General features: G+C 36.6%; 1 protein-coding gene, 1 non-coding gene and 1 pseudogene across 2 annotated transcripts; all 3 read left to right on the forward strand.

The window, feature by feature from the left end:
• The first annotated feature begins 218 nt into the window (after window positions 1–218).
• On the forward strand, window positions 219–17,141 carry LOC140817843 (probable E3 ubiquitin-protein ligase BAH1-like 1; annotated as a pseudogene).
• On the forward strand, window positions 13,044–13,149 carry LOC140818867 (small nucleolar RNA R71). The gene has a single exon (XR_012115098.1). It is a non-coding gene; the product is annotated as a small nucleolar RNA R71 (small nucleolar RNA).
• A 7,416-nt stretch (window positions 17,142–24,557) lies between the features above and the next one.
• On the forward strand, window positions 24,558–26,731 carry LOC140818424 (uncharacterized). Its single transcript, XM_073178368.1, has 4 exons — window positions 24,558–24,822; window positions 25,557–25,658; window positions 25,972–26,132; window positions 26,370–26,731. The coding sequence occupies exons 1-4, from the start codon at window positions 24,726–24,728 to the stop codon at window positions 26,484–26,486; spliced, it is 477 nt and encodes a 158-aa protein (XP_073034469.1). The 5' UTR covers window positions 24,558–24,725; the 3' UTR covers window positions 26,487–26,731.
• The last annotated feature ends 1,269 nt before the right edge of the window (window positions 26,732–28,000 follow it).

Below are 28,000 nucleotides of genomic sequence, written 5' to 3' on the forward strand. Positions count from 1 at the left end.
CTGATATAGAAAACAATTTTTTTTTCCTTTTGTTCAAACTTCTCAAGTTATTTTTCACATCGGACAAAATCATGAAGTACACAAACATCCCACAACTATCTTGTGAAATAGAACGAAAATTGAAAACACATTAGGAAATAGCCACGTAGTATAAACAATTCACAAAATAGAATAAATGAGTTAATGCAATATGTCTAACATCCTATAAAAACATATGAATGTTGGATGTTGTCCCAGATGTTGCAACATTCGACAAAACACCAGTCAGTGATTATGCACATAAACTGAAAGACTTTCTAAGGTTGGAAAATCACTCGAAATCTAATGGTTTTGTGAAAATATCTGCCAGTTTGTTATCAGTTCCAAAAATTCCATTTGGATTATTCTCTTCTCATCCAAATCTCTAATAAAGTGATGGCTGATGTCAATGTATTTTATGTGAGAGTGTTCTACTGGATATTTTGAAATTTCAATTGCACTCGAGTTGTCACAGTACACAATCAAGGTCCCACTGTGGAAACCATAGCCCTCTACCATTTGGTTCATCCACAAGAGTTGTAAACAATCAATACCGGCTGTCACATATTTAGATTTAACAGTTTAAAGAGATACATAGTCTTACTTCATGTTGTACCATGACACCAAGTTATTGCCTAAGAAAAAACATCCACCATTGATACTTTTCCTATCACCTAAATCTCCAGCCTAGTCAGCATCACTAAACCCAATTAAATTGGTGTTAGTTTTCTTTGTGTACCATAATCCCAGATCTACAGTCCATTCATTGTATCTCAAATTTTGTTTTACAGCCTTCAAGTGTGTGATCTTAGGATTAGCTTGATATCTAGCACATAAACAGACATTGAACATTATATATGGACGACTTGCAGCTAAATAAAGGAGACTGCCAATGATGATGCGGTACATGGTGTTTTAACACCTCCGGCAACATCTTCTTTACCCAGTTTTTCACTCAATCCCATAGGGGTTTTCATGTATTTAACATGTTCAGTTGAGAATTCCATCACCACATTTTCAGCATACTGGATTTGACACAAAAATTTCATTATGAATTTTTTGATTTTAAGAACAAGAAGAAACTTAACTCACCTGCCATAAACATGAGAATTTTAATTAATTAATGAAAATAAGAATCCCTGCGAGATTATGATTATGAATCCTAATATGAGTGGGATTCTCGATGTGATCAAGAATCCAAGTTTATAACTATTTCATTGAGGGATATATGAAATAATACAATTTTTACATACAGATTTTAGCTCCTTCCCTCTCTTCAAAGAATTTCAGCGACCATCAAATTTTTGGAGAAAAATTTCACGGCCACATCACCGCAGGATATCTGAAACTCCGATTATTCAGTCTTGACGCAAAATTATTTATGATATCTAGTGTGATCTAAACAAGGTATCCAATCTCCAATCGTGGACTTGATTAGGTGATTAAAAGGAATAAGATCCGTTCATAGGTACTTACAAGAAGAACCAACTCCGCTAATCTCGGATTGGTTTGGTGTCCAACGTTAAATACATAAAGATAAACAATTTTAAAACTTCCTATGGATGTTTATATCACATGACACCCAAGGAATGATTTGAGTGTCAAAACTAAAATATTTAAACTTTCACTGCGCCTTAGTTGAGAGAAAACAATATTCCAATAGTCACAACTTTCCGTCAGACTACGTCATAAAAAATAGTATAGAAATATGTGATATTTCCAACCAAAGATATTGGATTATCTATTTTCTATAAATTAAGAGACTATCATATGTCGTATAAAAAAATATTAACTTGAACTTCCATAGATAATGATAATATAATCTAACTAATTTATTCATGCAGATTCAATAAATTATAACTCATATAATTTATCCGAATTTTCATTAGAGTCACCAAAGGGACTTGATCACACTCAATTAAATTAAACTCTAATAAATTAATAACATGATTGCTCTTTCAATTTAATTGAAATAGCCGAAGCATAAAATCAATAATTACATCCTCTCATTGACGACCCAACAGAACCTCGAGGAATTCTTGTAATTATAGCTTGCTGCTTGATGAATTTGATACTTGAGTCTCCCACAAGCATAAGATATGAAAGGCAAAATTATTATTAAGACATAACGAGAGAAAGATTTAGCATTCCTTTGTCAATACTTAAGTTATGATACTTTGGATCGAGTTCACGATTGAATGAATAAATGGGAATCAACAAACACGATTTTACTTGTACTTGTTCTCTAGTGGCCTTGTTTGAGATTCGTACGATAGTCCAAGTACCATGTTATTGATGCCCAAATTTGGGATTTGAAAATTTAAAACCTACATATGTGTTATCATGTGTAGCTAGTGTGGTTGTTATGCTTCATATCATAGTTTTTTCCCCATCTCGTAGTGAGTGACCAGAAGTTCTTCTCTGAATCGGCAAAGGAGGCTTCTGACATAGCCGGATGATTTAGTTCAAGGGTGAGACACCTTTCTCAATCTTCACGAGCATATAATCCAAGGTTCATTACTTTTGTGCGCCAATGTTTTCCAAGTCCCAACAACCCACAGAACAAGATTGCCGAATGTTAATCGAGCATGTTATCATTGAATGTTCTTGCTATAAGGAAAATCCTCAATAAATATGATAAAGTAAGTTGTAACAAGTTATGTCCATAATTTTTGCTGCATTGGATCTCCCTTGTCTACCGCTTATTTTTTATGTCCTAAATCTAATGAATTTTCTTAGGTATACAATTCGGCCAATGGAATGAGATTTAAATCTAAAATACTTTCCGAACACAATGAGGTTTTGCAACCAGCTTGGTTGATAGAACTTGGGGCTTTCTGTATGTTTAGTAAATCTAACGGCGGAATGTCTGATGCCACCGAAACACATTCTCTTGGGATCTGAGTACAGAGCCCAACATGACATTGATGCTTCCAGACATGGTCAAATGAGAGTACAATCTTTTATGCCCCATTTGCTAGGTAAATTTTCCCTCTTTTCCATTTTATGCCTTCATTGTAATTCAGTAACCCCATTTCGAATGCCATCCTTTCCAGGAACTTGTTTTCAAACCATATGCCTCGTGCGGACATCTTTTTTCAAGCCATGTGCTTGTGCTGCAGCTCCTGTAATGATTTTTGAAATGTCGGACCCAACATTTGACGATTGTCTCCACTATATCAATAGAGGTATTTCCATCGTGCTTATATCATCTCTCACATTCCCCGAGAAACTTCTTAAAGGGTCACTAATATTAGAATTGCCAAAATTCAAGCATGTTTAACTTTGGAGTTCTCAAAATTTTCCTAAAGCATGCTTTACTTTAGAGTTCTTATAGCTCTAGAAAAGAAGATATACCTTGATGATATGAGTATAATATTGTGATTCGTGTTCTCTCGTATCTCCAAATAGTACTAGAATATTTGGAAGAACTTTCAACGTTGGAGATAAAAAATCGAGAGACGGCTCAACCCCCTTTTCAAAGAGGATGGCCGAATTCTTGAGGAGAGGGAGGAGGCCTTTTTCAAAAATCGAGGTTGTTTTGGAGGCTAGGGTTTAAGTCTCCTACTTAAATAAAGAATTCATGACCTAATTAACATAATATAATATTTGGGCCTCTTAGTTAATATTAATGGGCTTGATTAATTAATTGGACTAGTCTAAATAGTTTAATTAAATAATCAAAATCCATTAAAAACTTTAATTATTTAGTATGTTGGACTTCTACTAGCCAATTAAACATACTCCACATTATATTTAATTTAATATTTAATACACTCAATTTTTGAGTTTAATAATTAAATTTTCAAATCTTATAAATTCAACTCCTTGAATTTATTCTCTCTGATCGAGCAAAACTTGCACAGTGAAATCTCCAATAAAATATTATTTTGTATGCTAAAAAATTAATCGCAAGTGCACGATGTCAAGTAATAATATAGTGTACGTGAGTACGAGTATCGTTCCACTGAAGACCGTGTTTTACAATTGTTAATTTCAGTTATTTAACATTTAGCAACGAAAATTGAGTTGATTGTTTTATTACTACTAAAATCAAATAAGAATGCAAAGAAAAAGATTCAAAATCAAATAATAAGATATAATGTCTAAAATGTTTGAGTAAAATTCAATGAGAAATGGATTTGTTGGGAATCTCGGTTCACCTACCCCTCGTTAATCAATTAATTCATTCGATCGTGATCTACGCTTCCGACAGGATTTCCTAATCTATTGAACACACTCTCTCGAGCTATGCCAAACTAATTTCACTCACTGAAGTAATTAAATATCTTTAATTATTTATCACGAGTGAATCGCATTTCGTTCTATAAAATCCCCTATTTTTCGACCCTTAGGACTATGACTATCGGCACGTATCCAATTTCATATATCTATGTAAATTGTAGATCCGCGAATTATACTACTCGATCCTATCACTCGTTATTCTCTCGAACTCACTCGTGATATGAAAACGTCGTTAAAGTTAGCTATTCTTTAATGACACGATAAAACAGTAGTAAAATCAAGAATAACGCACAACCGAAATATAAATTAATTCAAACCAACATTCGGGGTAGGATCCCCTTTAATCCCAACAAATAATTAAGTTAGCTACTAGAATTCATAGTAAAAATAAATGCAACAATGTTTAAAATGAAAGAAACTAGATTAGAAATACTAGGCGAGACGAAACCTGCGAAGAACGGTGCCCGGAAAGCTTCAAATCTTCAATCCAAGCGCAAAGTTCTCCCCAAAAGCTTGTGACGGCCGAAGAATAATGTCTGAATCCCCCCAAAAACCGTCCACCCCCCTTCCATAACAGCCATCATCCAACATAAGGTAAAGAATCGGTTGAAAAAATCTTGCCAAAAATAGGTGGCGCTCGGGCGGTAGAAAAGTACCGCTCGAGAGCCACACCTTCTGTAAAATCTCATGGGATGCGCGGCATTCGCGCTCGGGCGGTAGAAAACTACCGCTTGAGCGCCGATCTTTCTGCCTTTTTTCCTCGGAAATCCACCTACCGCGCTCGGGCGGTAGAAAACTCCCGCTCGAGCGCCGTCTTTGCTGTACTTCATTTTCTTGACTTGGCAATTGGCTCCGATTTTTGGTTTTCCGGCTACTTTTCCCGCAAATTCATCATGCCCGAGTGAGATATGATAAAATTCAAATATTTACTCTAAAATGGACAGAAAGCGATTGAAATAAACGTATGCATCATGCAAACACAACTAAAACTAATGCAATAAAACACGTAAAAACGACACATATCAACCCCCTCATACTAACCTTTTGCTTGCCCTCAAGTAAAATAGGTTAAAGCACGAGATTCTAAACACACACAACAAACACAAAATACTCAAACAAAAAAATAACCAACACAAGTGAATGTCAATGGTGAGTTAACAACTTTCATGCTCACGCCTCAGAGAACTGTCCCACATGTAAGTCATAATCAAGTCAAATCACAAACGAATACTCAGTCTCATCTACACATAAATCTTGACACTAATTTGAACGTGTGTGTGTGTCATGATGGGTCTAGTCATTCGTATTTCAAATAAATCAATCATCAAATCATGCGAGTCACTCAATTAACACTTCAATACAAGTCTCACTAGCATGCGCCCCCGTGTCCATTTATCACTAACCATAACTTGAACTTTATTCAATTCTTAAGTGCAGACAAGGGTGTCGAAAAGAAGGAAAATAAGCTCAAGTGGCTAAAAGTTGGGAGTACACCGATCATTTTCATTGTGTGCAGACAAGGGTGTCGAAAAGAAGGAAAATAAGCTCAAGTGGCTAAAAGTTGGGAGTACACCGATCATTTTCATTGTGCAATCGTCAAGACTTTTCTTCTGACTTTCCTCGTCTCCTTACATCTCCAACTTTTAGCCTAGAAATAGAATTTCATTCCTTTTATTTCGGCTCCCCCTCACCTTACATCTCCTTCTTCCTTCTCTTTTTCTTTTTTTTTTTAAATGCACAATTTTCACACATGTACTCCCTAGGCTAAGAATATAATCCTTTGGATTACAGCTGGTTAGGAGTATGACATTTTAATTCAGTGCATTAGAAAGGAGGTAAATGTAAAGTTCAAGGCAAAACAAATTTTCTCATTCGAGGTCCCAATTAGCGACTTATTTTCACGGGTTTACATGCTAAATCAACTCATAAATGGTGCCTTTCAAGTTAACCACACAAAACTTTCAAATTTCACCATTATTCCTACAAACTTCTAGTCCCCACACATATGTGCTTAAAAAGTTCAAACTTGAGCCAAAATTCATGCTTTAACAATCAAGAGTACCGTTCATGAAATGACCCAATCAATACTTTTGTATACTATCAATCTAACCTCATCATTGGCGCATAAACTATGTCTTCTCACCATAAACGACACTAAACAAAAATAAATGCAACGAATAACTAAACCAATTAACTGAACAATCAAAACAATCTATCTACCCCCCTCAACTAGAGTTGTGCAATGCCCTCAGTGCACAAAACGAAACAAACACTAAAAACCAAAAAAAAAACTCATGAATGCAAATGCAACGACAAAATAAGCAAAAAGAATAAAAAGAAAGAGGAAACAGTAAACTCCCCTGATCAAGACTCGTCGTCGTCGTCGTTCTCGGGTGGTGGCACTCCGGCAGCGTCCCCCTGCGGAGAATAATCATACTGGAAATGGAATGGGGGAGGAGGTAGCGGAGTCGGTGGAATGGTCGACGGGTCAACGCCCCCGTGCACAAGCAAAGAGCACATCATAGAGTCAATGTGAGATAAATGGTCTGTGACGTAAGAGTTGAACTGACTCTGATGCGCTTGGAAGGCGAGATTTTCATCCATCTTGTCATTCTGAGTTCGCCTGCGGGGTTGTGGTGGGCGGCGGCGTGGGATGGCAGTGCTAGATCCACCGGCGTCCTCCTCCCGAGAGGGAAATTCACTGATTCGCTTAGCTCGTTTCCGCTGGAGGTCTTCGACACAAATAGGCTTCATGGGCTGCAACCACTCCTCATCATCGCGAAATACGACTCCCGCTCTAGCGCACAACTCGGAGATAATGGTGGGGAAGAACAGCCCCACATGACTGTTGTGGGCACTCAGTGTGATTTGTGAATTGATAAGTGTGCCCACGTTGATGGCGTATCCCTCGGTCAAAGCATAAAGTAGCACCGCCCGCTCTTTCTGGACCTCGCTCTTATGCGAGACCGGCATCATTCTCCGAGCCACAAATAAATACCAAAGGGCAACTTCGGCTTTCAAATACTTCTCGTCAAAACAACTCGACGAGCCGCCCAACGGTTTCCATATTGCGCCCGGATGGCACAATGTGGCGAGAATCGTATCATAATTCGGGTTGGCAACTAATGTCTGGAAATGGAGTCGTCAAACTCCGCTGTCCCTAACAGTGCGTTGATCGTCACCGAGTCATACGGTACATGTTTACCCCTAACAAACACAAAACCATTTCGCCCCTCCGCTGCGTTGGCATAAAATTCGCGAACCACAGAGACTACCGCCGCCTTAGGTTGCTCACCGAATTTGTCCCATCGCCTTCTTTCCAAACCAACAATAATATCCAAGTATATATCCTCCAACTGTTGCCGGACTCCCCTCTCGGCTATTGGGTTGCGGTGAATTTTGGCATGCTCGTATCGAGCCCTAGCCTCCATACTAACAAAACGGTGTCTATCAAATGAGGATGAAGAGGAAGAACCGGGGTTACCTTTTTACTTCTTGGGAGCCATTGTGTTGGAAGAGTTGAAGATGAAGATGGTGCCGGAGAAGAAGATCGGAGTGATGACGTCTCTTGATTCCTAAAATGGAGTGTGCCCACGGTGCTTGAGCCTTGATGGGTGGAGAGATGTCCTGCAAAAATTGAGAAGAGAGTGGGAGAGGGTTAGGGATTTGGGGAGAAAAATTGGGAAATTTCGTGCAGAATGAGGGAAAGGGGAAGGGGATTCGCGTTTTAAAAAGACGTCGCGCTCGAGCGGTAGAAAATTACCGCTCGAGCGCGGGTCCTCGGGAAAAAATTTAGAGGCAAATGTTCGCGCTCGAGCGGTAAAAAATTACCGCCCGAGCGCCAAGCTCTCTGGAAATTGTGCATCTGCTTCGCGCTCGAGCGGTAAAAAATTACCGCCCGAGCGCCGAGTTCTCGGGAAAAATTCACATTTCACATCTTTTTTTTTTTTTTTTATAAAACAACAGTAAAACAAAATATGCTGACACCAAAGAAAAAGAAAATTGAATTAAATGCAAGAGAAGGGAAAGGAAAGTAAGTTCTCAATTTATCGTCGAGAGCTAGACGTCGGTCTGTCTAGTTCGGCATGTCTTGGAACCGGGTGATTCCAAGTTGTGGCTCAATTGTGCCACCCATGTAGTGCTTCAGGCGCTGGACATTGACCGTAAATGTCCCATCCTTCCCGTCTTTCAATTCTATAGCTCCCGATGGATATACTTTCGAAATCACAAATGGACCAGACCATCGTGATTTCAACTTTCCGGGAAAAAGTCGCAGCCGGGAGTTGTAGAGTAGGACACTTTCACCTTCTTTGAACTCTCTCTCGATGATCCGCTTGTCATGGGCCTTCTTCGTCTTTTCCTTGTAGGTTAGTGCGAGATCATATGCCAGATTTCGGAATTCCTCCAACTGATCTAGTTGAAGCAACCGTCGTTCACCTGCATCAGTAAAGTTAAAGTTTAGTGCTTTTGTTGCCCAATATGCGCGATGCTCTAACTCTACAGGTAAATGACATGCTTTACCAAACAATAATCTGTACGGTGTCGTGCCTATTGGTGTTTTGAAAGCAGTCCTATATGCCCAAAGAGCATCATCTAACCTCACCGACCAATCTTTCCGACTCACACCCACCACTTTCTCCAAAATTCGCTTTATCTCTCGGTTAGACACCTCAACTTGCCCACTCGTCTGAGGGTGATAGGGGGTAGAGATTTTATGTGTGACACCATATTTGCTCAAGAGTTTTTCAAAGAGTTTGTTGCAAAAATGAGTGCCACCATCACCAATGATTGCTCGTGGTGTTCCAAATCGGTTAAAAATGTTTTTCTTTAAAAATTTTAGGACCACTTGAGCATCATTAGTGGCATATGATTCCGCCTCTACCCACTTAGACACATAATCAACCGCCACCAAGATGTATTTTTTCGTGAAAGAACTAGGAAATGGTCCCATAAAGTCTATCCCCCATACATCGAAAACCTCACACTCAATGATATTATATAAAGGCATTTCATGACGGTTAGAGATGTTACCTGACCGCTGGCATTTATCACAATGTAGCACATAAAAACGAGCATCTTTAAAGAGGGTTGGCCAATAAAAGCCACATTCAAGTACCTTGGATGCCGTCCTTGTTGGTCCGAAATGACCACCTACCTCACGGTCATGGCAATGGTTGAGGATTTGCCCAAACTCTTCCTCTGCGACACAACTCCGAATCATGGCATCTGCACAAATTCTGAACAAGAAAGGTCCCTCCCAAAAATAATACTTCACGTCCGAAAAGAATTTCTTTCTTTGGTGAAATGTTAAATTTGGGGGGGGGGGGGGGGGGGGTGAGCCTGTAACAAGAAAATTTGCAAAATTTGCATACCATGGACAATTTTTCACCTCAAACAACTGCTCATGTGGAAACCAATCATTAATCGCATCATTCACACAATCATCACTGATAAATTCCAATCTAGACAAATGATCCGCAACCACATTCTCAACACCCTTCTTATCTTTTATTTCTACATCAAATTCTTGCAATAATAAAATCCACCGAAGTAAGCGTGGCTTTGCATCTTTCTTGGCAAGTAAATATTTCAGGGCAGAGTGATCAGTAAACACAGTTACTTTCGACAAAACTATGTATGAGTGGAACTTGTCAAGTGCAAACACTACTGCAAGTAACTCTTTTTCAGTGGTGGCATAATTTAATTGTGCTTCATCTAGAGTCCTACTTGCATAGTATATAGTGTGAAATACCTTGTTTAGTCTTTGGCCGAGGACAGCACCAACTGCAGTATCACTGGCATCGCACATGACCTCGAAAGGTAGATCCCAATCCGGTGCCACCAAGACAGGGGCCGTCACCAAGCGCTCCTTCAACTTCTCGTATGCCTGCAAACAATCCGAATTAAAATCAAAGGGTGCATCTTTCATGAGTAAAGAAGATAGAGGTTTTGCAATTTTAGAAAAATCTTTGATAAAACGCCGGTAGAAGCCGGCGTGGCCTAGAAAACTTCTAACAACCTTTATGGACGCCGGAGGTGGTAAGTTCTTGATAACTTCAACTTTCGCCCTGTTCACCTCTATTTCGTGCCCCGAAATCTTGTGCCCTAGGACAATTCCCTCTTGTACCATAAAGTGGCATTTTTCCCAATTAAGTACCAAATTCGTCTCCTCGCATCTCTTCAACACCACCTTCAAATTCTGCAAACAATCATCAAAAGAAGAGCCAAATATCGAGAAGTCATCCATAAAAATTTCAAGAAACGTTTCTATCATGTCGTGAAATATAGCAGTCATGCATCTCTGAAAAGTGGCCGGCGCATTACACAAACCAAAGGGCATTCGTCTAAAAGCAAAAGTGCCGTAAGGACAAGTGAAAGTGGTCTTCTCTTGGTCCTCCGGCGCAATCATAATTTGGTTGTACACTGAATACCCATCCAAAAAGAAATAAAATTCATGACCCGCTAACCTTTCAAGCATTTGATCGATAAAGGGAAGGGGAAAATGATCTTTACGGGTGGCATAATTTAATTTCCTATAATCAATGCACACACGCCATCCCGTAACAGTTCTAGTGGGTATTAATTCATTATTCTCATTTGTAATCACAGTAATCCTACCCTTTTTTGGCACACACTGAACAGGAGTTACCCATGCACTATCAGATATAGGATAGATAATACCTGCATCGAGAAGCTTAATTGTTTCCGCCTTTACTACCTCTTGCATCTTTGGATTCAGTCTTCGCCGAGGTTGCACATGAGGTGAGTACTTCTCTTCCATCAAGATCTTGTGCATGCAGACTGATGGATTAATCCCTTTGATATCCGCCACCTTCCACGCAAATGCAACCTTGTGTGCTTTCAATACCTCCAACAGTTTGTCCTCCATCACATCTGTCAAAGCAGCAGAAATAATGACAGGTAAAGTGTTATTCTCACCTAAGTATACGTACTTGAGGTGTGGAGGCAACAGCTTCAGCTCAAGTGTTGGTGGTTCCTCGATGCTTGACCTTTGAGGGGTCAAATCTCTCCGTTCTCCTAGATCCTCCAGTCGCATCCTCATTGGCTTTCTCCATGGATGGTTGGTATTAAAGTGTGCCTTTACTATTTCAGCTCTTTCTTCATCCAACTCCTCCTCTGCCAATTCAGTATTTAAAGTGGCCTCCAAAGGGTCCCTAAGAGCATCCTGCACATAGTGAGACGCAAGAGAGTCAAAAGTTTCAATTCTAAAACAACTATCATAATGCAGTGTGTGCTTAAGTGCATGAAAAACATCAAAAGTAATCTCATCCTCGCCCACTCTCAGTTTCAACTTCCCCTCTTGCACATCAATCAGTGCCTTGCCAGTTGCAAGGAACGGTCTACCCAAAATCAGAGGCATCTCCGCATCCTCCTCCATGTCAAGCACCACGAAGTCCGCAGGGAAAATGAATTTGTCCACTTTCACTAGCACATCCTCAATCACTCCGCGGGGGTACTTGACAGATCTGTCAGCTAGTTGTAGAGACATCCTCGTCGGCTTTGGTTCTCCCAACCCAAGCTTCCTAAACACAGACAATGGCATAAGATTAATACTGGCACCGAGATCACACAATGCTTTATGAAAAACAACATCAGCAATCATGCAAGGAATAGAGAAACTCCCTGGGTCTTTCAGTTTCGGTGGAATTTTGTTTTGCACCAAAGCGGAGCAATTCTCGGTTAAGTTGACTGTCATATGATCCTCCAACTTCCTCTTATTAGCTAAGATATCCTTCAAAAATTTTGCATAACTAGGCATTTGCATTAGAGCATCGGCAAAGGGAATATTGATATGCAGCTTTTTAAACACCTCGAGAAACTTACCGAATTGTGCATTCAGTTTTGCTTTTTTAAGTGCTGCAGGGAAAGGAGGAGGTATAATGATTTTTGGTTGTGCAGTGGGTGCTAGTGTGGAGTTAGAAGACTTACCTTTAGATGTCGCGGTTTGCTCATCCACTGTTTGAGTTTTCTCTTTTTCCCTTGATTCCAAAACTTTCCCACTTTTCAACTCAATAGCCTTCACTTGCTCTTTTGGATTCGTCTCTGTGTTACTTGGCAAGGTGCCTTGCTCTCTACTTGCTATCATCTTGGCCAACTGTCCAATTTGATTGTCGAGCCCCTTTATTGATGCATCTTGGTTTTGGAGTCGAGTTTCAGTGGATGAAATAAACTTAGACATCATTTGTTCCAAGTTGGACTTTTCTTCTCTAGGAGGATCGGATCTATACATCGGTTGTTTTCCATATTGTTGTCCTCCTTGCGGTCTATTCTGACTGTTTTGACCGCCCCACGAGAAGTTGGGATGTTGCCTCCACCCAAGATTGTATGTGTTCGAATAAGGGTCATTCCTTGGGCGGTTTTGGACTCCCACTTGATTCACCGGTGCCTCATTTTGCACATAGAAGGGATTTCCATCTTGACAGTCTTTCACATAGTGCTCTCCTCCACACTTTTCACAGAATATCTCTTGAAGACGCATAGCCGTGCCACCCACATTCAAGCCGTCTATTTTCCTGTTTAAAGCGTCAAGTTGTGCAGTAATAGCAGAAAAATCAGTTACCTGGTGAACTCCTGCACTTCTCCGCTGGCTGTTCCTGTCAGATTGAGGATGATAGCTGCTAGCAGCCATTTCCTCTAACAATTCATATCCTTCCTCCGCGGTCTTTCTCAACAGGTTTCCACAAGCAGCCGCATCTATCATAGTACGGTTAGGAGTAAGCAAAACATAATAAAATGTTTGAACGACTAACCCAAGTGGTAACTCGTGATGTGGGCATCTTCGTAGTAGATCCTTGAAACGCTCCCATGCCTCATATAGAGATTCCTGATCGAATTGAGCAAATGTTGTAATGTCTGCCCGCAGCTTCATGGTTTTTGATGGGGGAAAGTATTTGATAAGAAACGCTTTCGCCATGTCCTCCCAAGTGGTGATTGAATCTGCAGGCAAACAATTCAACCATGCTTTAGCTTTATCACGTAAAGAGAAAGGAAATAAACATAACCTAAGAGCATCATCAGAAACTCCATTGAATTTCAAAGTATCGCAAATCTCAAGAAAATCCGCGATGTGCGTGTTTGGGTCATCTACTGCAGTTCCTCCGAATTGGACTGTGTTCTGAATCATCTGGATTATAGCTGGCTTGATTTCAAAGTGATTTGCCCGCACAATAGGCCTCACAATGCTAGGGCGTGCACCATCCAAAGAAGGCTGGGCATACTCTAACATTGGTATGCGGCGTGGCATCTCAATATGTCTCTCTTCACGCTGTTCCTCCTCACGTTCTGGCTCGTGTCTCTCCATAAGTTCTTTAAGCCTCTGTTGTTGTCTTCTCCCGCGGAAGGTTCTTTCAATTTCAGGATCAAACTCAAGCTCCACGTCAAGTGATTTTGGCATGCACTGGAAGAGATATCTGTAATAAAATATGAAGTGTTATCTCACGAGAAATAAAATAATGCTAAAGAAAATAACTAAAAATAAAATCGTAGATTAACAGTCCCCGGCAACGGCGCCAAAAACTTGATCGAGCAAAACTTGCACAGTGAAATCCCCAATAAAATATTATTTTGTATGCTCAAAAATTAATCGCAAGTGCACGATGTCAAGTAATAATATAGTGTACGTGAGTACGAGTATCGTTCCACTGAAGACCGTGTTTTACAATTGTTAATTTCAGTTATTTAACATTTAGCAACGAAAATTGAGTTGATTGTTTTATTACTACTAAAATCAAATAAGAATGCAAAGAAAAATATTCAAAATCAAATAATAAGATATAATGTCTAAAATGTTTGAGTAAAATTCAATGAGAAATGGATTTGTTGGGAATCTCGGTTCACCTACCCCTCGTTAATCAATTAATTCGTTCGATCGTGATCTACGCTTCCGACAGGATTTCCTAATCTATTGAACACACTCTCTCGAGCTATACCAAACTAATTCCACTCACTGAAGTAATTAAATATCTTTAATTATTTATCACTAGCGAATCGCATTTCGTTCTATAAAATCCCCTAGTTTTCGACCCTTAGGACTATGACTATAGGCACGTATCCAATTTCATATATCTATGTAAATTGTAGATCCGCGAATTATACTACTCGATCCTATCACTCGTTATTCTCTCGAACTCACTCGTGATATGAAAACGTCGTTAAAGTTAGCTATTCTTTAATGACACGATAAAACAGTAGTAAAATCAAGAATAACGCACAACCGAAATATAAATTAATTCAAACCAACATTCGGGGTAGGATCCCCTTTAATCCCAACAAATTATTAAGTTATCTACTAGAATTCATAGTAAAAATAAATGCAACAATGTTTAAAATTAAATAAACTAGATTAGAAATACTAGGCGAGAAGAAATCTGCGAAGAACGGTGCCCGGAAAACTTCAAATCTTCAATCCAAGCACAAAGTTCTCCCCAAAAGCTTGTGACGGCCGAAGAATAATGTCTGAATCCCCCCAAAAACCGTCCACCCCCCTTCCATATCAGCCATCATCCAACATAAGGTAAAGAATCGGTTGAAAAAATCTTGCCAAAAATAGGTGGCGCTCGGGCGGTAGAAAAGTACCGCTCGAGCGCCACACCTTGTGTAAAATCTCATGGGATGCGCGGCATTCGCGCTCGGGCGGTAGAAAACTACCGCTTGAGCGCCGATCTTTCTGCCTTTTTTCCTCGGAAATCCACCTACCGCGCTCGGGCGGTAGAAAACTCCCGCTCAAGCGCCGTCTTTGCTGTACTTCTTTTTCTTGACTTGGCACTTGGCTCCGATTTTTGGTTTTCCGGCCACTTTTCCTGCAAATTCATCATGCCCGAGTGAGATATGATAAAATGCAAATATTTACTCTAAAATGGACAGAAAGCGATTGAAATAAACGTATGCATCATGCAAACACAACTAAAACTAATGCAATAAAACACGTAAAAACGACACATATCACTCTCCAAATTTGATAAATTCATAAATTTAACTTCTTGAATTTACTATATCATAAATTCAACTCATTGAATTTATTTTCTCAAAATTTAATTATCATAAACTCAACTCCTTGAATTTACTATATCATAATTTCATATAAATTCAACTACTTGAATTTATTCTCTCAACGGGAACAGAAACATCCAGTGGTTGTGTGACCCTCAATGGTTCAGGGATACAGCTAGCTGTGGGTCGACAACTCATTGTAATTCATGACATAATCTTTTATTCGGAATTACCCTAATTTTCTCCATTCTATGTATCAACAATTGATCATTAGAATGTCAGAAATCATATTTCTTATTCGACCTATCGAATCATGGTAAGAGCATCTAGTAGTATCGCCCAATGATTTCCTAGGTATCACTGATAGTGCCTGCAAAAACCAGTCAGTTATAATTAACGTACAGTAATGTCCCTTCATCTCATATATCCCGATCGAATCTGCAACCATTGGTTCATCGAGGGTTACATAAGAATTCGATAACTATGTGACACATATTTGAGAATAAATAGTGGCATCACTTGTACAATTGGAGAACTCCTTCTCTAACGTACATCTCATACTCTGGCAGAGATTCCATACACTAATATTTCATCAGATCACACAGGATATCCACACTCGTAGGTGAGCAGTGAATTCCCGACTACAATGTACTGGCTCCTACATGCGTCGCAACTGTACCCAATCTCGCCACCTGATAACCCTCATGGAGTCTGTAAACGAGTCAAAGCACATCCCTAGCATAGAGAGCCTAAGTGTTGCCTCGGGTCGTAAGGACTAATGGTTTACAATCATATCCACGGACTTATCCTCTCGATGAATGATAACCACTTGGAAAGTCCTAGGGAGGGTATAATCATCATATGACTATCCATTTGCATGTTTAGACATCTCTATGCCCTTACCAAGAAACGTGGTACACAACATCACATATGCTAGTCTCGAGCTCAAACGACATTTATCCATGTTTTAGGCGGCTAAATCGACTAGGAACGAATTAGATTATACAGTGTTTTCAAATAAGTTTCAACATCGAATTACGATTCATTTGTATTAAAGTATAATCAAGGTCTTTATCTATGTTGATCACATGATTATACAGTTTAAAAATTAACAAACCATGAAATAATGAATTATATTAAAATAAGATTTTTTATTATAACTGAGTCAATAAATTCCCTAGCCAGCAATTGGCTTACATGACATCTACTCTAACATATTACCCATCAAATCTTTTAAATCCTCCTCAACTTTATAGTCTCATACCTGCATAGTTTTGAAATCCTGTTCATTTTTGGACAGGGTATTACAATTACCCATCCTTCAGAATGCGACGTCCTGTTAGGTTATCTCATCGATCGACTAGAGATGGGAATTTATAGGGGCCTCCTATGGGTTAAAGAGGTGTCTCTCATACGTCTAGTATTTTGCCCCGCAGGTTCAAGAGGTGGCTCCCATGCCATATAGCATTTTCCCCACAGACACTTATTTCCCGGTATTCCTGTCAACGACTGTCTCTGATACCACTCTATCGTGCCCTAGATTCGACGATTATCTCCACTGTATCAACATTGGTATTTCCAGCATGTTTATGTCCTCAGTCACACTTGCTTTGAGAAAATTATCAGGAAATCACCTATCCCAAAATTGTCTCAAGTCAAACACGCTTAAATTTAGAGTTCTAATATGATGAGCTCACGAAAAAAGATGTACATTAATGATATGAGTGGTATCTATCAAATCTCTCTTTTCAACTGCAAAGTCTCATACATGCACGATTTTAGAATCTCGTTTATTCTTGGACGGGGTATCACATGAAGGCCCAAAAGCAACATGTTCATGTTCGAAGTGCCCTGTTTGCAGTATGTAGAAGTTTGGATATATTTATGATTGTATTCATTGCAAGAATTTCTATTTTTTTTTAAATAACAAATTTTTGTGGAGTTGATAGATTTACCGACTTTTGCAAAATCTCGCAATTTTCTAAAGATTTTCACAGAATCTTGAAAATTTATTTTGCAAGATTTTTATTGACAATAATAAACTTTTTCATAGAATTTTATGGACTTTTTAATTATGATTTTATTTTTGTTTTAATTTATTTGAAAGTTGAACGTGAATTACTTTAATTATTTAAAATATTTTTATGTATCATTATAATTTTTTCGCATATTGATATAATTTACAAAATACAATAAATAAGCCATTAGTTAATATATTGCAATTAAAATTCAATTATTCAAGTCAATTCAACTGTTTATTTAATTAATTAAATTTTTTAAAAATATATAACAATAAATTTCAATATTAATAATTAATCAAATTTAAAACAATTTCATTCACTTTAAATAATTTTTTTTTATAAAAAATATATCGATTTTGTTTTTATAATATGTTTAACAAAAAATTAAATTAGAAAATTATTTGTATTGAAAATAGAGAATAAATATATTAAAATATTTTCAATTAGTGTAACTTTATAAAAATTTAATGTATTTAATTTATTATAAATATCATTAAATAAGTGCTTATAAACTTTTAAAATTAAGTATCAATCACATACATATTATATATATACATATATATTTTTTGGAACAAGAATTCTTATATTTTGGTGTTAAAAAATAATTAAGGTAAAATTGATTTTAGCTAAACTAATCTATACTCAAACCCTAAACTGAAATATCTTTTATCAGTTTTCTTTGTTCATTTAAAAAAAAAATCAATTTACACCATAAGACAAAATTGATGATTGAATAAACTCTTCGTACAAAATCAGTCGCAACAATATACGATTGTCAAAGAAAATTGGCATGGACAAAAGACAAGCCAAAAGATACTTGATTTTTGGAACATATATATATTTTTGAACATATATCTAAATTCAGTTTGGAACATTTATATATATCTAAATTCATCGTGAACATATAACAATAAATGTTCCAAACTGACATTTATATATATGTTCCAATAATGACTTTTCCGGATATTCAAGCATTCAAGTATCTAAACCAAATTTAGTCAGTCGAGGACATCTTACAAAGAATAGTATTTGAGCATTGAGGTTCATTAAGTGGTAGAATATAACAGTATTATAATTTGTTGCATTTGAATATCAGTCATTATACTGTCTATCATCAGTCGAGGTGTACTAAAAATTTCTGTTTGATAGTGTTTAAGTCCAAACTGAATTGAGATTTTGCAAATTACTCGTACTATTGCTCCAAAAAAGGTGAAATCGCTCACCTTAGGCGCGCAAATTACTCGTACTATACAATGTCTTCTAGTGTGATCCTTCCAAAATGAAGAATAGGTGAAGTAGGAGCTTGAGTTTCTGAACATCTAAAAACATAACTGCGTATTTTCTAGTTCCAGTTTACTTAGCTAAGTCATTTTTGTGATTTGTTCTAATTTGTCAGTTTGGCTTTTTTCCGCACTTATATGTTGGTCAACTGATATTGACATTCAATGATATGTAATTTAATTGCAAACCCAGCTAAATTAACCAAAAGAAATAAATCGTGTCTAGTGTTTTTCAACATCTCTTCTAAACTACCACCGATCTTATCAATATTCATTAATAAAAAAAATTATTCATTATCACGTGCAAGAATTTTGAGTTATAATCAAAATTAAGATGCATATTAACTAAAATTATAGAAAATAACTAAACATCTAATGTTATATAATAATTGATAACAAATTAAATTTACTTATTAAAATAATAATAATTATTTTCAATTATGGGTCAATAAAATATTACAATTTTTTTTTGTTATGTAGTGTAACAAATCTTTATTAAAATTTTTAATAAATATAATTTTAAATTTCCTTAGTTTTTGTGGTCAGAACTCGAAAATATTCAATAAAAGATGTTAATAATTTTGATTTTAAATTATTGTTAGCAATAAAAAAATATTTTTAAAATGTCCAAAGAAAAGCAAAAACATATGAAAGAGAAATGAATGAATGGATGAATGTTTGTATTGTTATTATTTTTAATAAAAATAAAAGTGAGAATGCGAGTTTGAGATATTTCTCAATTAAATATACATCCAAATCTTTAAGTTGAATAAAAGACATTTTTTTATATTTTATAGTTGTAACCTAAACTTTAATTCTTGTACTTAATATAATTTCTTAGAGTCACTAAAAGTCATTGACATTTTGAGTAACTCTAGACTTTTGTATATTTTTTAAAAGTCAAGTTTGAATTACACATGAGTATTTAAAACGCTACAAAAGTTTAGATTGAATACCACTAAAATTTTATAGAGTATATAAAAATCTATACTGAATACCTCTAAGCTTATAAACTCCACAAAAATCATTAAAAGTCTAGATCCAATACATCCCTTGATCGAAGTTCCCCGTTTTATGTTCTTATCGCTGCCAATAACTTTCTTTTTAACAATTTTATTTGAAATATGTGAACCCTGGCGGAAGATCTGCTAAGGCAAGTAGTAATTCAACTCGTGAAAGAAAAGGAATGCTTCAGCACATTCAAGAACAACGTTTTATGTTGGATGGCATTCGTTCTGGATATGAAATATTAGGTCTATATGAGCAAAGGATTGGTCTCCTCGGCCAATATTGCAAATCATAGCTCAACTGTATGTCATATCAATACTCGTATAACTATCCAAAACTCCAAATGCTTCGGTTAGAATATGTGATGCACACGTAAAATAGCGGGGACAATTGTTGTTTTCCAACATACGGGCAGTTCCATAATATTTGTATGATTTCAGTTGCACTGGACCATGATTGATGATAATTCTAGTATCACAATCTTTCACTAGGCTGAGGGAGAAATATTTTCCTGTCTTAAGATGATCTTTATAGAATAAAATTGTACAATTATTTTCTTGTCCCACTTTTTTCCTTTATTTTTTGGTCTGAGTTGTTTTCAGCAAAACCTGTGGTCTGATTTGAAAACTTAGGTCCTTGATAGCAGCAAGTATAGTAACTTCACCCGCATTGCCCTCGTTAGCTTTTTCTCATTGTAAGCACACATATAATTAACGCGACCCGATTTTGTGTTAGAGTAGATGTTCTGTAAGCCAACGGTTGGCTAAGAAATTTATTGACTCAATTGTAATTGACAGGTCTTTATTTTAATATAATTTACGTTTCATAGTTTCATTTCACTTTATCTGTATACTCATGCAATCGGCATAGATAAAGCTCTTGATTATACTTTAATACAAATTATTGTAATTCGATCTTGAAACTCATTTGTAAACACTTTATATTCTAAATTCATTCATAGTCGATTCAGCCACCTAAAAATAAGGATAAAGGCCGCTTGAGTCTGAGATAAGCATCCGTGATGTTGTGTATTGTATTTAATGGTAAGGGCATTAAGATGTTCAATCATGCAGATGAGTAATCATATGATGATTGTACCGAACAACCCTCCATCGGACTTTCCAAGTGATTATCATTTATCGAGGAGAAAAGTATGTGGTTGTGATTGTACATAATTAGTCCTTATGATCCGGGACAACACTGATGCTCTACATACTAGGATTGTGTTTTGACTCGTTTATCCACTCCGCGAAGGCAATAAGATGGCGAGGTTGGGTACAATTACGACATGTGTAGAAGCCAATGCATTGTAGTTGGGGATTCACCGCTCACCCACGTGTGTGGATAGCCTATGTAATCTAATGAAATAGTAGTGCATGAAATCTCTGGCCAGAGTGTAAGATGTACATTAGGAAAAATGATTTTCTAGTTGTGCTTGTAATGATACTATTAATATTTCATGAATGTATCATATAACTATCGAATCTAATATGCAACAATCGATTAACCATGATTACATATTCGATCGAGATATATGAGATGAAAGGACCGTACTGTACGTTAATCATAACTTATTGGTTCTTGCAGGCACTTTCACTGATACCTAGGAAATCATGAGACGATGCTACTAGACACTCTTACCATGATTCAATGGCTTTAATCAAAAAATGATTTCTGACATTCTCGTGATCAAATGTTGATGCATGAAATGGGACAAATTATGGTAAGCCTGAATAAAAGACAATGACTTGAATCACAAAGAGTTGTGAACCAACGGCTAGCTGTATCCCTGAACCATTAAGGATCATCCAAGCACTTGATCATTTGTTCCCGTTGAGATAATAAATTCAACTCCGAGTTTGATGAGATCAAACGATATGCTTATAGATTATAGAAATTTTGAGAGCATGACTGCTAAAAACAGTCAAGGGGAATGCACTGCCTAATTTAAGAGGAAATGTTCCTAATTTGCATAAACGCCCTATAAATGATTTTTATTGTTTCACCGTACGAGTATCCAAAGAAAATTTTGAATGTCAAATAAAATTTTTAAAAACCTCAACTGCGTTTAAAACCGATTACCCAACACTTTGTAGATGTCAAGAGTACTGGAAGGAAAGGGTTGCCGAGCGACGAGCTGAAATTTCGAGGTAGACGAAGATGTACTGGGATATGCAGTCCAAGTACATGATTGAACATTGACGTTTTCCTATGTGGATCGGTAGTTACTATGCCCAGTAACATCCGAGCCTCTCATATATTATCGGATATTCCTCCAATATGCAGTTTTGTTCATGTCACTGGGAAAGAAATACGTTAGTGTCAAAGGAAGTAAAGAGTGTGGAACAAATGGTTTTGTGGCAATGGATCGATCCTTGATGCATTTAGAGTGTCAAAAGATTGTTTGGCGTAAGTGTATGTCGATGCTTCTGGAGTGATTACGAAGGAATAATTTGCCGTATCAATTTTTTTTTAAAAAAACCTTTTTTTGTTGTTGTAGAATTTCCTTGGAAATTAGATTCCTTTGGTGAATATCTGTGGTCGAATTAAATTATTTTATGTTCAAAATTATTAAATTATTATTTCTCTTTTCTTTTTAACAAGTTATATTTTGGAATTTGCTGCTTAACTATAATTTCTGTCGAGCTTTTCCATGCAAATTTTCATCAAGTTTTTTCCTGAAAAGCTAGAAGGCCAAATTTCATGGGATATTAGACTATAGTTTAAAATTACTTTAGTTTTGCCTCTAGTGAAGCATTTGAACGTTTCACTAATTATCAGAAGTTCGATTGATCCTATCAACATTTTTTCGGACCAGTCTGTTGCACAAGTTTGCTCAGTTTAATTTACTTGTTTAACGGGGTTTGCAGGTTATTACCTTATTATGAATGTTTAATCATTGTATCTAATGATAATGGCTGTAATTTCCATTATCATAAAAAAGAACTCTAGTTTTTTTTTTTTTTTAATCATAATAGTTTTGAACAAATCGGAAAGGTACCAAGAGTAGTTATTGTTACGCTGTAGGATGCAAAAGATGAATATTTATCTCGTTTCAGTATATTTTGGTGAACAAAAGTACAAAACTACATTTTGAAATGTTCATTTGCCGGTGTTGAGAACTTATTTATTGGAAAATTTAATTACTCCATAAAATATTTGTATACAAAAAACTCTAATGAGACAATATCATGTCAATTGTGTGAGATGAATTTTCTATCCAACATGATTCATAAAAAAATATTACTTTAGATTATGTATATGAATCGATTCGACTTATCTCACAAATATAGATCCATGAAACCGTATCACATAAAAGTTACTTTTTTATATATGTAATATATTTTTAAGCACTAAATTTTTAACTTTAAAATCTAGTGGTCATTGTTTTAGATGGCCAAATATCAGTCTTTATAATTTTATAAAATATTTAATTAATATTAAAGAAAGCTTTGTCACGATAAGTTTATTAAAGTATAAAGTTATCACGATCTTATTCAAATTTTAAAATATTAAATACAAATTATCTCAGGCTTATCAAAATCTGAAAATATTTATTTCAATGTCAACTAAATTATTCCTATCCCAAAAAATTATTAATAAAATAACAAATTTTAAATATCTTAAATTGTTATATAAACTACCCACGCTCTGTTCACTTGCTCTACCATAAAGTATTGCTGGAAAAGAACTGGTTTTTGGCACATCTTAAAACAATCCCGACATCTGGATGCTTCAGAAATATCACTCTGGATGAAAGATAAGCTGACTAAGAAAGATTATGAAGTCCTTGTGATGCGCTCGTAGGCTATTTCGAGCGAGTGACTTCGACTTACTCATCTCCATAATGGGTATCCTCTTGCGATCAATGTGGAGTGGTGTACTATCCTATCGGAAGACTTCCAAGCGGCACGCCATGCTCTGTCGCTAGCTCCAGACCATGAACCATTATGCTCTCCGCCTGGATTGCTCCTCTTGTGAATACTCTACGCCTTGACGTTGATGCATCTTATAATGAAGGTACTTATAGCTTCGCACTTGGTGGGATAATCCGAAACCATGAGGGACAACCAATTCTTGCTTTTGGAAAAAAGATTGATAAAACATATCGGTTACGTCTGCTGAACTTCTTGCTATTCAAATTGGAGTAAATATTTCTAGGGAACACAACATTGAGGTTCATTTTATCACCTCACTCTCTTCGCTGTGCAAGAAGTCACAAGTGGAGATGAGAATCGTAGTTACGTCGGGACCCTAGCTTCGGATATCCGAGGTCTCTTGTCTCTTCTAGGAAACCCATCCTTAAGGCTTGCGCGGTTAACTGCAAATAATGTTGCCCATTCCATTGCCTCTTTTGCTTGTTCTACCCTTTTCTTCTCTGTTTTGGAAGCGTATATATTTTCTTTTTTGGCTGATTAATCTTGTAATTAAGGATCTTTACCTAATTCAATAAATTACAAGAGTTTTCACCGTAAAATTTTTTTTTCTAAAAATATTATTAATGTAATCTCGAAAATCATGCCAAACATGTTAAAATAAATATAAAAAAAACTCTTGTGAAACTGCCACGACTCAAGGATCTCCTATACGAATCATAAAAAAATATTATTTGTTAATTTTCAAATTATAATTTTTTACTGCAAAAATATCATTTTTTGATTTGTAATAATATATATTGATTTAACTTAAAAAATATTATTTTTATATAAAAATATTAATTTTAAAATATATAAACTAAGTGATAGATCTCACGATTTAAATTGAGACATATTCCTTAAACTATTATTGTTTTCAAGGCCCAGATAATATAATAGGAATAAATGTTAGCAATATTTCAGTTTCTTAATCAATTTAAATTGTATTATTTGTAATAAAATATTTTTAAAATACCTATTTAAGTTGTCTAGAACATCCAAATCCAAATCAAATATCGAAAAAGAAATTACAAAAAAAAAAAAAAAAAAAATAGGCGAGGACTGGACAGTTGGCCCTTTATAGTTTCCCCACCTATAATCATTTCATCATATCTTGCTCCCTCTTCAAGAAAGCCACAAAAATTGTTCACCTTGTGAATTCAAACTGAAAATTCTCATCAGAAAATTTCAGTTTCTGTTCAGGTACTGATATCGGAGTCGCAGTGACTATGGCGCAGTTGATGAAGACGATTGGTGCCCTAATTTGCGTGGTTGGTCTGCTACTGCCTTTGACTTCCGCTACGACCCGCGATGTCGAATACTGCAGTATGATTCCCTTTGTTTTTTTTCTATCTTAATTTTGTTTTTGATTTTGATTGTTATTATGAGGAATGAGTTTTACCCTATTTGTTCGCTGATGGAGGAGTTGAACGAATTTCTTCGTTAGTGTAATTACTCGTTTTGGAAGAGATCGGATTAAAATCATATCCGAGGATAATTCCTAAATTGTAGATGATATAGACTTCTGGGTTTTGCTTGCTGAAGTTATTTTACCCGCAATTTCAAAATCGAATTGTGTCATTTTGATTCCCGTTTCCTGGTAAGTTCGAGCATTAAATCTCGATCTAGCCTTTTTTTTTAAGCTGATGTTTGTAAATAATTTTGACGAATCCCCGAAATCTTGAAATCTGTCCACTTTCACAGTTCCTGCATTTAACTTATGTATATAGAAAACGGTTGGATCTATTTGGGCATGCATGTTCCAAAACGTTAAGAAAAAAAATTCAAAATTTCACTTTTCGTTGTCCGAAACCATAACTTTGACCCCAAAAAAGTGGGTAGTCCGCCCCAATGATACATTCTTGAGCTGCCAATGTTTTAAGCTTATGCTGTCTTTTTTTGTGTCCTGCTTTTTGAAGTAAAGAAAATGGAGTGGATTTTTGTATGCAACATACCATCTCATCTTAGAATTGGATGGCTTTTTAATTTGCAGAAGATCTATACTCAAAATCTGCTGTGATTTTTGCATTATCTCTGTTGATATGTGGTTTGACTGGCAGATAAGAAGGCCAACTATGATGTCAAGGTCAGTGGAATTGATATAACCCCTTTTCCCATTTCCAGAGGCGTCGAGACTACCTTTACAATTAACGCGGCTACGGGTAATTTCTTGATAGCTGCTTTAATCTTTTATGGTCCTATAATGTGTGTAGTGCTATGTGAATGTAAAGCACCTGTTCCGTATTCTAATCATGCTTGGTGGTGGAACATTTGAGGCTTGAGTTTGCGTTGTCCTTAGTTTGGGAGTATCAGTTTGGAAGTTTTGAACCCTTGCTGACGAAATCTTCACCGAGAGCACATTATAAACCTTGAGATAATTTATTTTCAGTCAATACTCAGCTTCTCAAAAATTTATTATAAGATTGAATTTTTATGTTCTGTTTTGCTGAAGTCTTACCCGAGGTATTCATGCAGATGAAGCAATTTCCGGTGGAAAACTGAAAATTGATGTTGCATACTTTGGATTTTACATCCACAGTGAGACTCATGACCTTTGTAAAAAGACAGAGTGCCCTGTTTCAAACGGCAATTTTACAATAACTCACAAGCAAGCATTGCCTGGAATCACACCATTTGTAAGTCATTGATCCTATCTTATTTCAGTACTCTTTTTCGGCACTTTAATATCTGATCTTAATCTCATGGCATAAGCATTCACACGACGTGGATTTGTGGTTTTACAACATGAGACATCAGTACCACCAAGTTCGAACAAACCCCCTGATGAGACAGACTAAAATTTAATACAAGGAAAAGGTTGATATAAATCATGCATAAATTTGACACTTAGATGCATATTATGTCCCATGCAGGGATCATACACCCTTAAAATGACGCTGATTGATGCAAAAAAGAAGGAATTGACGTGCATTAACTTTTACTTCAGCATGGGTTTTATTGCAGCAGCAGAAGGTTTGGCTGAAGCTTAAATTGTTGAAGAATTTTCTTGTGGTTTCTTAATCCCAGTCTTGCACATTTCCAAGTGTACTACTACTTCAAGTGCTCGGTATCGAGTGCCTGCTTATACTTCGTTGTTGTCTGTGTGTGTATGTATGGTGATCTAGACTTGCAGCCACTGTTTAGACTCAAATCACCCTTGGTTGCATTATCTATCTTGCTTTACTCGTTTACTTGAATATGAATATATCTCGGAGATCTTTTTCCCTTTGGTAAATATGATCTGAAAAGTAGCCCTCTCAAATTAGAGATCAAACACAGTACCTTGTGTGCCGAAACATATTTTCATTGGGTGTATTGATTTACATTAGACATATCGGGCATAACATTTATCCACCCCATAGACGAATACCTCGATCAACGTTGACATCAACCCAATTGTCGAATTTTTCCTAGGTTGCCCTTTTATTCACGATGACTATTATTAAATACTCATTTGTTAGATAAGAGAGTCTCGAATTCAAACACTGGTTTGTAGTTCGTTTTTCCCCTATCGTCGAGACGAGACGAGACGAGTAATAGGTTGAGTATGAAAGATGGGAAAAAATAGTTCAAGCGCCACACTAGCAGTTTTACCCAACAACAAAGGGGAAAGAAGGTGATTGTTTTGCTTAGACCGAATGACAAGGCCTTCCGTATCTCGTCTCTCCTTGGACCCAACTTTAGCCTTATCCAATACCTTTGCGGCTTTGTTAAAGTCTCGTGACCGTTTCATTGTCGGGATGATAAAAAATTTACCAATCACAAAGATTTTTCATTATAGAAATTACTTGAATGGCCTCCATACATTGTCTCGACGGTTTGATAGAGAGCATTCCTAGTTTTCCAAACAAACACCAATTCAACACAAGAAGCCACTGCTATCGCCAAGACACAGCAACGACATGATTTACTGGCTTCACATGTTAGATGGGTACAACCTTAGGGAAGTTGATCCATTCAAGAGCATTTTAGAGCATTTAGAGCTAACTTCAAAGACTTCAAGGATTGTTTATGTCACGTCCCGAGACCGAGGCGGTGGTGACATCCAGCATTGTTAATCAAATAACAACAAGCCTCATAGCTAATAGCCAAATACCAGTCTATTTCATAAACTTTCATTGTCTTTACAAATGAAGAAAAATATAAAGGTTGCGGAAACGAAAAGTACAAACATTACTAAGAAAGACAAAAAAAGAAAACTAATAGAATTGAACATCAAGAACTTGAATCCCTTTCTTGTAATTCTTACCGGCCCCAGAACTGTTCCTGCTCCTTTTCTTCTACCTGTTCTTCATTCTCATCTGGAGAGGTATGTAAGACGGGGTGAATGTTTTGGGAAACACTCAGCAAGCGGGGCCGATCGAATACCAGAAAACATTTGATACATAATACTTTTAAAACCTTCTTCTTTTTACATAGCATAATATATCAGAGTTGAATGAACAAAAATCAAACATTGAACAAATCAGAGCTTCAGAGTTGAACGAACATAAATCAGACATAG

The sequence above is a fragment of the Primulina eburnea genome, chromosome 17 (assembly GCF_022965805.1).
Source record: "Primulina eburnea isolate SZY01 chromosome 17, ASM2296580v1, whole genome shotgun sequence".
NCBI lineage: Eukaryota > Viridiplantae > Streptophyta > Magnoliopsida > Lamiales > Gesneriaceae > Primulina > Primulina eburnea.